Source organism: Megascapheus bottae, chromosome 10, assembly GCF_031878675.1.
Source record: "Megascapheus bottae isolate mThoBot1 chromosome 10, mThoBot2.hap1, whole genome shotgun sequence".
NCBI classification, from domain to species: Eukaryota; Metazoa; Chordata; class Mammalia; order Rodentia; family Geomyidae; genus Megascapheus; species Megascapheus bottae.
Window position 1 is genome coordinate 55,484,908 of NC_143518.1, and position 10,781 is coordinate 55,495,688.

General features: G+C 45.3%; 1 protein-coding gene across 1 annotated transcript in view; it reads left to right on the top strand.

The window, feature by feature from the left end:
* The window catches only part of Dstyk (dual serine/threonine and tyrosine protein kinase), a 47,986-nt gene extending 46,082 nt beyond the window's left edge, over nucleotides 1–1,904 (top strand). The window contains exons 12-13 of the mRNA XM_090341343.1: nucleotides 19–153; nucleotides 988–1,904. Coding sequence (XP_090197469.1) covers nucleotides 19–153; nucleotides 988–1,175 — 323 coding nt within the window. The 3' untranslated portion in view covers nucleotides 1,176–1,904. The remainder of the gene's footprint in view (nucleotides 1–18; nucleotides 154–987) is intronic.
* The last annotated feature ends 8,877 nt before the right edge of the window (nucleotides 1,905–10,781 follow it).

The following is a 10,781-nucleotide window of genomic DNA, read 5'->3' on the forward strand; positions in this document are numbered from 1 at the left end:
CCCATCCTTTCTTACTAGGGAAGTATGATAATTCCGTGGATGTCTATGCTTTTGGGATTCTTTTCTGGTATATCTGCTCAGGCTCCGTGAAGCTCCCTGAGGCATTTGAGAGGTGTGCTAGCAAGGACCATCTCTGGAACAATGTGCGGAGAGGTAAGAGCCACAAGTGTCAGCTTGTCCCAGCTGCCCTGCTGAGAGCAAGTGGAGCCCAGTCACTGCGCAGGAGCCCTGTTAGCCTCTCCAGCCAGTCCAGAGCAGGACCTTATACACATTTAGACCATCATGGAAGGAAAGACCGTGCTTCCAGGAACACTAGATTGAACTCTCGAAACTGCTTTTATTTAAAAAATATCCAGCTGGGCATGGTGGCTCATGCCTGCCATCCTAGCTGCTTAGGAGAGTAAGATCTGAGGATCCCGTTCAAAGCCAGTCCGGGCACAGAAAAGTCCATGAGACTCTTTTTTTTTTTTTTTGCCAGTCCTGGGCTTGAGCTCAGGGCCTGAGCACTGTCCTTGGACTTTCTCAAGGCTAGAGCTCTACCACTTGAGCCTCAGCACCACTTCCGGCTTTTTTCTATGTATGTGGTACCGAGGAATCGAACCCGGGTCTTCATACATGCTAGGCAAGCACTTTAACCACTAGGCCAAACTCCCGGCCCTTCATGAGATTCTTATCTTGAATTAACCACCAGAAAACTGGAAGGGTCACTGTGGCTCAAGGGGTAGGGCAGTAGCCTTGAGCTATAGAGCTCAGGGACAGTGCCTAGGCCTAGAGTTCAAGTCCCACTACCAACAACAACAACAAAAAAATCCAGTTCCTCTGTTCCCTGTGCTAGTGTGTTCCAGTTTTGTTGGCCACTACCCATAAACCTATGCTTGCAGTACAAGCCAGAGTTCCCTGCATTCTGCACTGTCTGGAGCCCCAGCAGGCAGCAGCAGCCTCTAATGCTGGGCCCCTTATGCCTTCTTTCCGTACTTCTCCTTCTAGGGGCCCGGCCTGAACGTCTGCTTATATTTGATGAGGAGTGCTGGCAGTTGATGGAAGCCTGTTGGGATGGTGACCCCTCTAAGCGGCCTCTCTTGGGCATTGTCCAGCCCATGCTCCGGGGCATCATGGACCGCCTCTGCAAGTCCAGTTCTGAGCGGCCCAACAAAGGACTAGATGATTCTACTTGAAAGCAAGGACCTTCCTTTCACTCTCCAGTCCTTTCCTTCACCTTCTGGCTGTGGGGAGAACTTGATGTTTATTCATTACGGAAGCTCCCAAGGGAATCAGTGCTTGCTGGAGACCTGAGACCTTCATGGGCAGAGATGGCTTCTAGACAGTGAAGAGTTGGGTGACCGGCTGAGCATTCCGGGCAGTTCGCTGATGCCCACACTGTCCCTGTGGTATAGACTGTCTAAAATTTGTAAAAAGATGAAGAGGGTTCTGACTTCAGAACCCAGGAGACAAATGTCACTTTACCACAGTCTATAGTTACTGCATTAGGTTGCTAAGATAAGGAGTAGGAAACTGCAGAGGCAGTAGTATTAAAATGTATTGCTTTCATGTTTTCAGCTCTAGCTAGGCTTGGTTCTACCCAGTGGTTAAGGGCCACTTAGAAAATTTGACCTTAGTTCAGGATTGTGTGAACACAGGACAACAAAAATAACTTGAGGTTGCCTGGTTCCTGCTATAAGTGACCAGGGATGTCAGGTAGGACAGACAAAGCTGTCCGCAGCTGCAGTGCAAGTGTGTTTACATTTTAGGGTCACATGTCCCTGATACTGGGGAGTTCACTGTTAAATTCAGAAACTACAACAGCAAAAACAAGTATGCACACAAACAGATGTGTGTGTGTCTCCCTCACACAGGCGTGGTGATTATGGGAACCCCCAAATAGACTCTTTGTCCCTGCCTGCTGCTCTCTTGATCCCAAGGAGAGAGAACTGCATGTAATGAGGTATGAGAGGCTGAGCAGGACTCCCCCTCCCCCCCTACACCTCCACACACATGCAGTGGAGACCGTGGTAGGCCAGGTTCTGTGCGCATACACATCTCTTGGGAGGGTTCCACCTTGTTTCTGAAACTTGAAAAAGTCAATTCTTTTGTGTTTGAATCTAACACACTAATGTTTTTAAAGCTTGACTCTAGTGGCTTAAAAAGCCAAGGTTTTGGGGTCGGGGGTTTAGCCTAGTGGTAGAGTGCTTGCCTAGCATGCACGAGGACCCGGGTTTGATTCCTTGTCACCACATACATAGAAAAAAGTCAGGAATGGTGCTGTGGCTCAAGTGGTAGAGCTCTAGCCTTGAGAAAGTCCAAGGACAGTGCCCAGGCCCTGAGTTCAAGGCCCAGGACTGCCCCCCCCCAAAAAAAAAGCCAAGGTTTCTTCTGTCCTATTTTTCATTACTTTAAATTAATCTGTGTGGTAAGAACTAGAAGGAAGAGAACAGAGAGATTTTCATGATGTGTACCTGAGGAGAAAGCGAAACTGATTCTAGTCAGAGGAATGAGACAGAGTCAGCATGAATGCATCTCAGGGCTTGGCTTGAAATTTCTGCTGTCAAACTAGTCTATTAGATTTAGAAGCCCATGGAGATGAAAGAATGAACAGGAGAGGTGAGTCATCTCCATCCATAATTCCAGTCCAGACTGGGATTTGGCCCTTGTGTCCAGCTCCAAAATATCTGAAGTAGCCAGGTATGGTGCTTCTTCCCATAATCTTAGCTTTTGGGAAGCTGAGGCAGGAAGATCAAGTTCAGGGCGCACTTGAGCTAAATAGTGAAACCCTCTCTCAAAAAACAAAACCAGGGGCCGGGAGTTTGGCCTAGTGGTTAAAGTGCTTGCCTAGCATGCACGAAGACCCGGGTTCGATTCCTCGGTACCACATACATAGAAAAAAGCTGGAAGTGGTGCTGAGGCTCAAGTGGTAGAGCTCTAGCCTTGAGAAAATCCAAGGACAGTGCTCAGGCCCTGAGCTCAAGCCCAGGACTGGCAAACAAAAAAAAAACAACAAAACCAAAAAAAGTGTATGAAATAGGTTCCCAACTAGTTGTTGACAGAGAGTATTAGGTTAGAGTTGGTACTGGATGACTGTCCTTACATGTTATCAATGGAATCTAGAATCCATTTTTATATAACGTCTTTTTTCTACCAGTGCTGGGGTTTGAACCAAGAGCCTTATGCATGCTGGCAAATGCTCTTATCACTGAGCTACACCAAGTTTTATTTAACTTTTAGTTCAATTTTAACTCTAGCCACACTGGGCTCTGGTTAGGATACACTTTTTTATGTGTGTGCCAGTCCTGGGGCTTGAACTCAGAACCGTGGCACTGTCCTCGGACATTTTCAAGCTAATGCTCCACCACTTGAGCCACAGCACCACTTCTGGCTTTTTACATCTATGTGAATACTGAGTAATCGAACCCAGGGCTTCGTGTATGCAAGGCAAGCACCCTTCCACTGGATCACACGTCTGGCCGTGGTTAGGATACACTTGAGCAAAAGCCCCCACCATGCATAACCCTTCAGAGCTCCATGAGATGTTATGAACCTGCTTATGTAGACATGGCCACGTGACTTGAGCCAGGGCCTTTGGGTTTACTAGCCCCAGCTTTGTTCTGGCACAGTGTTCAGTATGTCTCATAGAACCTCAGCAGCTATTCAGCTGTACTTCAGGGTATTGTGTTCTCAGCTTATCCTGTTACTCTCCCAGGGACTACAATGAACTTACAAAAATCCAGGTGTGCAGTTAAGAAAGGAATTAATAGTCTCCACATAAAATTTTAAAAAATTGTAAGTCTGTCCTGCATAGAATTTCTAGAAGTCTTTGATAGTCAGGGAACTGTAGACAGTTTCTCTAGCTATCAGCAGGAGTCTGTAATTCATTGTGAACACATTCCCAACATTTTTTGAAAGTCTTAGCTTAGACACCTCCTTGGGAGGTTAGATATTTTTCCCCCATCCAGTCGCTTTTCCGTTTATCCCCTATGGCTCATTTAGTCTGCTCTTAAATATCAGTTTCCTGGCAGACTCCCTGCAACTTTTGCTGAGTGGGAGGAATAGAGCAACTAACAGTAAATAAAGAGAAGAGTTGATGTTTTACAGAAGAAGAAAAAAAGTTAAGTATTCTAAGAAAGGTGCAAGATATTTCTGAACGTCTCCAGGCTAGCCGAAGTCTACTTGAGGACATTTGGCGGTATTATTTAAATACTCAGCAGGCTGAGTGCAGAATACATGTGTATAATGTGTGTATACTTTACTTTTGTTTTTTTTAACATTGTTAGCTAATTCCTCGTTCCTTGGCATCCATATTATTAAAGCAATGGTATGCCATGAAATGTACTGTATTGCATATCACTTGGGAAGACACTAGGTGTTCAGAGAAGCATTGTGGCACTTGGGCAATGCAAGACTGCAGAGCCAAAGTTATGACAGTTGTACCTCCCATCTATGGTTGTATTGCTGTCTGGTGAGGTGAGCTTGCAGTGGAGGGAGGAAGGATAGCACGAAGAATGATCACTGTTTTGCCCTGAATAGAGAGGCTTTCCTGTAGAACAATCAGAAGAAATGCCGGTGAAGCCTGGGGCCCTGGGCTGGCTTTACCAGACTCTAGAGAACTAACAGCAACTGGGGGGGAGGTGAGAGGGGAATGCTTGATCATCATGATGCTTTCCCAGGCAGGCTCTGATCCTCCCAGCCTCTATGGTGACCTCTTCACTGAGGAAGCTTTTCACTGCCCTGCTTGTTCCCAAACCAAAGAGAGTCACTTGGGGATGGAGATTAGTCAGTAGCTGCTCCTACTGTTAACACTAAAGCTCAAAACAGGGGTAGAGACCCATTACCATCCCAGATGCAAGCAGGAAGTGGTAGAACTCAGCAGCTTTGCTGGAACTGAGGGGGCTGGGGGTGGAGTGTTTAGTGTTGAATGTTCAGCATGCAAATGGCCTTGGGTTCAGTTCCTAGTACCCCAAAACCCAAAAAAGTCCATGAAGAGTTGTGTAAAGATTTTCCTGACAGAAGGGGCCCCTGGTAGGGCTGCAAAGTGACAACTGCACTGAAAGACACTTTATTTATTTTATTTTATTTTTTATTTTTTGGCTTATTAGCACTGAGGAGCCCAGCGTGTTTGGTGATTACAGTAGCACTTTGGGAAGCTGAGGCACTCTCTAGCCTTATTCGAGAGACTCCATCCATATCCATACTTAGCATCTCATTTGGCTAATGGGCTGGGGTTGGGGAGTCCCAAGTCCATATTGTATCCAAGTGGGCTTAATGGCTCTGGAAAGATCAGTGGTTAGGAGTTGCTTTCTTAGTTTTCAAAGCTTGCTTTGGGGGTTTGCTGGATCAAATTACCCACTTTTTCTTTAAAAGAAAATTAGAGTTTATTATTTTAAACATGGGATATTGAAGTGGATAAAGCTAGGTGCCAGTGGCTCACACTTATAATCCTAGGTACTTAAGAGGCTGAGATCTGCAGATGGTTCAAAGCCAGCTTGGGCAAGAAAGTCCATGAGATTCTTATCTCTCCAGTGTAACCACCAAAAAAGCCAGAATGGATCTGTGGCTCAAGTGGTAGAGTGCTAGCCTTGAGCAAAAGCTCAGGGACAGCACCCAGGCCCTGAGTTCAAGCCCAGAATGGCCCCCACACACAAAGTGTTTAAGGAAGGAGTGATCAGGGGACACATGTAACATGAACTCCCTGAGGTTTTCAGTATCACTTTGGTTGAAAAGTTTTGTTTCTGATTTCATCTGCTTTGTAACATCTAGTCCAACTGAGATCATGGCAGAGACAGCATGAGGATACCCGCATGAGAGGCCAGCTTCCTTCCCAGAGGGCTGGCAGGAAAACTGGTCTGCATAGCTGGTGGTCTTGTTATGTAATGTTTTTTGTTTGTTCTAAAGGACTAATGGTTATTACAGTGTTAAATAAAGGTAACATACTAAGTGTATAGAATAAAAGTGCAATAACAAAAGAGAATTATTTTGCCATAGACCTCTGTACTCCCCCCTTTCCCATGCTTCTGGCTCTTTCTATGACATTTGTTACAGCAGGACCATGTTGATTGTGTGTATTTTTAAGAGACAGCTATGGGTGGAGTTTTTGGTGTTGTGTAACTTTGAAAGGTTGGGTTTGGTTTTACAGAGTATTCTATGTAATCTTTAGGTTGCACAAAATACCAGATGTGCTGTATAATAAAGGTCATATTAACGTTTTAGTTTGACATCTGTTTGGCTTTGGCTCTCCTTCCCTGCCCTACCAGTGTTTACAGTGTCACTGTCCACTGTGGCCTGTAGAACATGTCTTCCAGTTTGCCTCTGGGGAGTGATGACACTGTTACTCCTCTGGTTGGCGTCTCCTCTCCTCCATGATCAGCCCAACTGGTTGCTCTTGGTAGCTGGGCTCTTTATATTAGCACTGCTAGAGGAGGGGAAAGGAAATGGTTGATGATAGGATGATGGTGAAGACTGCAGTGGAGAGAGAAGACAGCAGATTGCTTTGCCAAACCTCTCCTGGGTGCCATTCCTTTGGTTGGAGAACTGGTAGCATCTGGAGCCTAGCTTCTCCCTCCCACACTGGGGAGAATCAGACTGTAACCTGTATGCCAACCTCTGCATTTAGACTATTTTGAGTTCTCTGTTCAGGCTGTCTCCTCTTCAGGTAAGCTTGCTCAACAAGCCACCACCTGGAGAACAGCACTGTGTAGTCACCATGGAAAGTCAGCCTGCAATATGCCTTCCCTCCCTCTCTCCCTCAATGTATACTAGGCTAGCACTCTACTCTGAGCTATACCATACTCGTCCATCATTGATTTGCAAAGTTGTCCAGGCTCAGCTAGAACTTCCAGTCTTTTGAACATTACTCAACTCAACTTCAGTAATTCTACTTTTAGGATCCCAAGGACTCTACAAAGTGCTAAAAAGCACAGCATCTTATATTAAGGGAGTTATTTCTCAGAAAACCTTATACTCTTGGCACTTAGTCCCCATTTCATAGGTGAGAAAGCAGAGGCATAGAGAAGCTAATCTCAAATGCTCTATGGTCTTTGAACTCTACTAGTGATTAAACTTGAAATAAAATAAAACCAGGGCCAAGAGTTTGGCCTTGTAGTAGAATGCTTGCCTAGCATGCACGAAGACCCGGTTCGATTCTTCGGTACCACATAACATAGAAAAAGCAGGAAGTGGTGCTATGGCTTAAGTGGTAGAGTTCTAGCCTTGAGAAAGCCTTAGGACAATGCTCAGGCCCTGAACTCAAGCCCAGGACTGGCAAAAATAAAAAAAATAAAACCCAAAATCTGGGTGCCAATGGCTCACACCTATAATCCTACCTATTTGGGAGGGTGAGAATATGAAAATCATAATTGGAGGCCAGTCCTGGCAGGAAAAGGACCCCTTTACAACCTGTCATCCTAAGTGGTCGTCAGAGATTGGGAAGATCACAGTTCCTGGCCAACAGAGGCAGAAAAGTCCGTGAGCCCTATCTTAACAGAAAGAAACAGGCATGGTACAATGTGGAGCCTAAAACTGTGGTCCAGGCCTGTGTCTGAGCAGGAAGCAAGCTCCTGTCTCAATATTTTGAGCTCCCAAAGGGCTAGCTCAGCTGTAGAGCACTGATCTGGCAGGCACAAGGCCTGAGTTCCAGCCTCAGTATCAATCAAGTCAGTCAATAATGGACATGAGGAGAGGGAAAAGCTGGAGTGACTTGGACCTGGAAGGGATGGTACCCCAAGTTTGTCAGTTTGTAAAACAGGTAACATCCTTGACTAAGAGAAAGCCACACTCTGTATTTAGGCAAGACACCAGTTCTCCAATAGTCAATTAAAATACTGTCTGAATGGGATCCTAGAAGAAATACCAAAGCTGGGCTCAGTGGCTCATGCTTGTAACTCACTACGAGGAGGCTGAGATGTGAGGAGCCTGGTTTGAAGCCAGCCTGGGCAAGAGAGTCTTTGATACTCTTATCTCCAATTAACCACCCAAAAATCCAGAAGTTGAGCTATGGCTCAAGTGGTAGAACACTCTAGTCTTGAACAAAAGTGCTCATGGCCAGCACACTGGCGCTGAGCTCAAGCCCCATAACTGATTTAAAAATTTTTTTAAAGTAACTTAAGGGGGTATGGGGTGGGGAGGGAAATGGGTACCAAGACATGTGAAAGGGTATCAATGTACGTGAATTAATGCACCTTCTATCTGGCAAATATCATGTAACCCTTTTACTAATTACAATTAAAAAAAAAAAAAGTAACTTAAGGGCCGGGAGTTTGGCCTAGTGGTAGAGTGCCTGCCTAGCATGCACGAAGACCCAGGTTCGATTCCTTGGCACCACATACATAGAAAAAAGCCGGAAGTGGTGCTGAGGCTCAAGTGGTAGAGCTCTAGCCTAGAGAAAGTCCAAGGACAGTGCTCAAGCCCTGAGCTCAAGCCTAGGACTGGCAAAAAAAAAAAAAAAAAAATCAAGGCTGGGTTCTGGTGACTAACACCTGTAATCCTAGCTACTCAGGAGGCTGAGATCTGAGGATTGCAGCTCAAAGCCAGCTTGAGCAGAAAAGTCTAGGAGACTCTTATCTCCAATAGACTACTCAGAAAAAGCCACAAGTGGCCCTGTGCTCAAGTGGTAGAGAGAGTGTTGTCCTTGGGCAAAAGATTAGCTTAGGGACAGTGCCCAGGTTCCGAGTTCAAGTCCCAGGACCAGAAAAACAAAAGTGACCATATAAAGGTTTTATGTGTCTGCAAGAGGATCTTTCTTTCCTTTCTTTCTCCCCATCCCCAGTCCGGGGGCTTGAACTCGGGCTGAGCACTGTCCTTGGGCTTTCTCAAGGCATAGCACTCTATCACTTGAGCCACCACACCACTTCCGGCTTTTTCTAATTATGTGGCGTCAAGGAATGGAACCTGGATCTTTGTGCATGCACTCTACCACTAGGACCAAGGATCTCACTTTCTATGTTCCAGAAAATTTTTTCATTGTATTTTTTAATAATTAATGGAAGGATTACATTATATTTGCCAGATAGAAGGTGCATAACTTCACATACATTGATACCCCTACTCATGTTTTTGTCCCCATTTCCCTTTCCCCACCCCCTTCCAGAAATTTCTTTAAAAAAATTTTGAGTACACAAATGTCCCAGATATATCAAATACTTTGTCTTTTAAAAGCTTCAGTATCACCAATAGCAGTGATCTGGTTTTCTCTTTTTCTCTCTCTTTGGATTAGCTTTTGAAAATATATAAATATTTCCAGAAAATCACCTCTAGATACAAATCTCTTATCCAACATTTCTGCTAGGGCTGGCCTCAAACTCAGATTCTTATCTCTCAGCCTCCTGAATAGGATTCCAGGTATGAGTTACTGGCACTTAGTTTCTGGTGTCTTTAAAACTGACACACTCTATTATACCATGTTTTTCAACTTAAGGGTTTTTTTTACCCTTCTGAAATATAGGCCTTATGTATTAAGAATCATTAAACATTTTAAATATGTGAACTCATAAAGCATAACTACGATGGCTCTGAAATGGTATTTCTGCCAATCATAATCTGAATTCATGAACTACCAAGGATTTTCTACAAAGAATTGAACTTTTATTTTCAAATTGATGTCAAAAAGCTCAAAACTATTTTGAGGTTTTAAGACTATTTTAGTACACTGTGTTTTTTTTTCCCTGAAGAATGAAGAAAAATGAAAATGCAAGGTTCCTTGTATTGCAAAAAAAAAAAAATCCAAAGTTAATTTTCATTTTCACCTGCCAACAGTATTGCAATGAATAATTTTATGTATACATATTTTCCCACCCTTGGAGGTATAGCAAATGGCACCGGCACACACACACACACACACACACAGAGCTTCCCTTCTCTCTGGGGAATTCAGTGCAGTGTTTCTACTACCTGTGTTTTCTTTCTTAACTCTAATTTTAAAATGCACATAACCTCACTGGCAATAAACACAGGCTGTGATCAAGGGTGCTATTTTGGGCAAACGTTTCACTCCCTATGTCACCCACTTCTGTTGGTGGTACCTCTATACTAGTACTCAACCTCGTGCAGCGAGTCTGGACATTGTTCCCTCACATCTAAAGTGGACATTTGGTCACATAACCTCCCCTCCCCACCCCCCTAATTTTACTTCAGGGCCTGGACGCTGTCCCTGAGGTTTTCTTTTCTTTTTTTCCGCTCAAGACTGGCGCTCTACCAATTGAGCCACAGCTCTACTTATGGCATTCTGCTGGTGAGCTGGAGATTTAAGAGTCTCACCGACTTCTTGTCCAGGCTGAATCAGAACCGCGATCCGCATAGCTCAGCTTCCTCGGGTTACAGCCATGAGCCACCGGTGCCGCACCTCCACCCTTCCTGGACATAAAAACCAACAACAGGCCCTCTCTGTTGCTTTCTGGTCTCCAGGGATCGCTCCTCGAATGGCCCTGTGCCTCTCCCCAGCGTTCACGGGTTGAGCACGGCGAGGTGTGCGTGTGTGAAACTGACTGCACCTCGCGCTCCCGTTCTTTTTCATGGCGTCCTAATCAACGTGGGGGTCATCACAGGTAGAGGTCTAAGAAAATATCATCGCACCTTTCTGTGGTATCAGGGACATCTTTTTATAGAGTGCAATCGTTTTCCAGGAAACAGTGGGTCTCCCGGCTGCCCGTCTACACCGGACGCACAAGCCCAGGGCCGCGCACCGGCGCTAGGGGACGGCCGTGCGCACCTCTCTACCTTGGTAGGACCCTTCCGGAACCTTTCTTGCGGAGCCGCAGGCACCCCACCCGGACAACGCCGACGAACACACAACGTAGCAA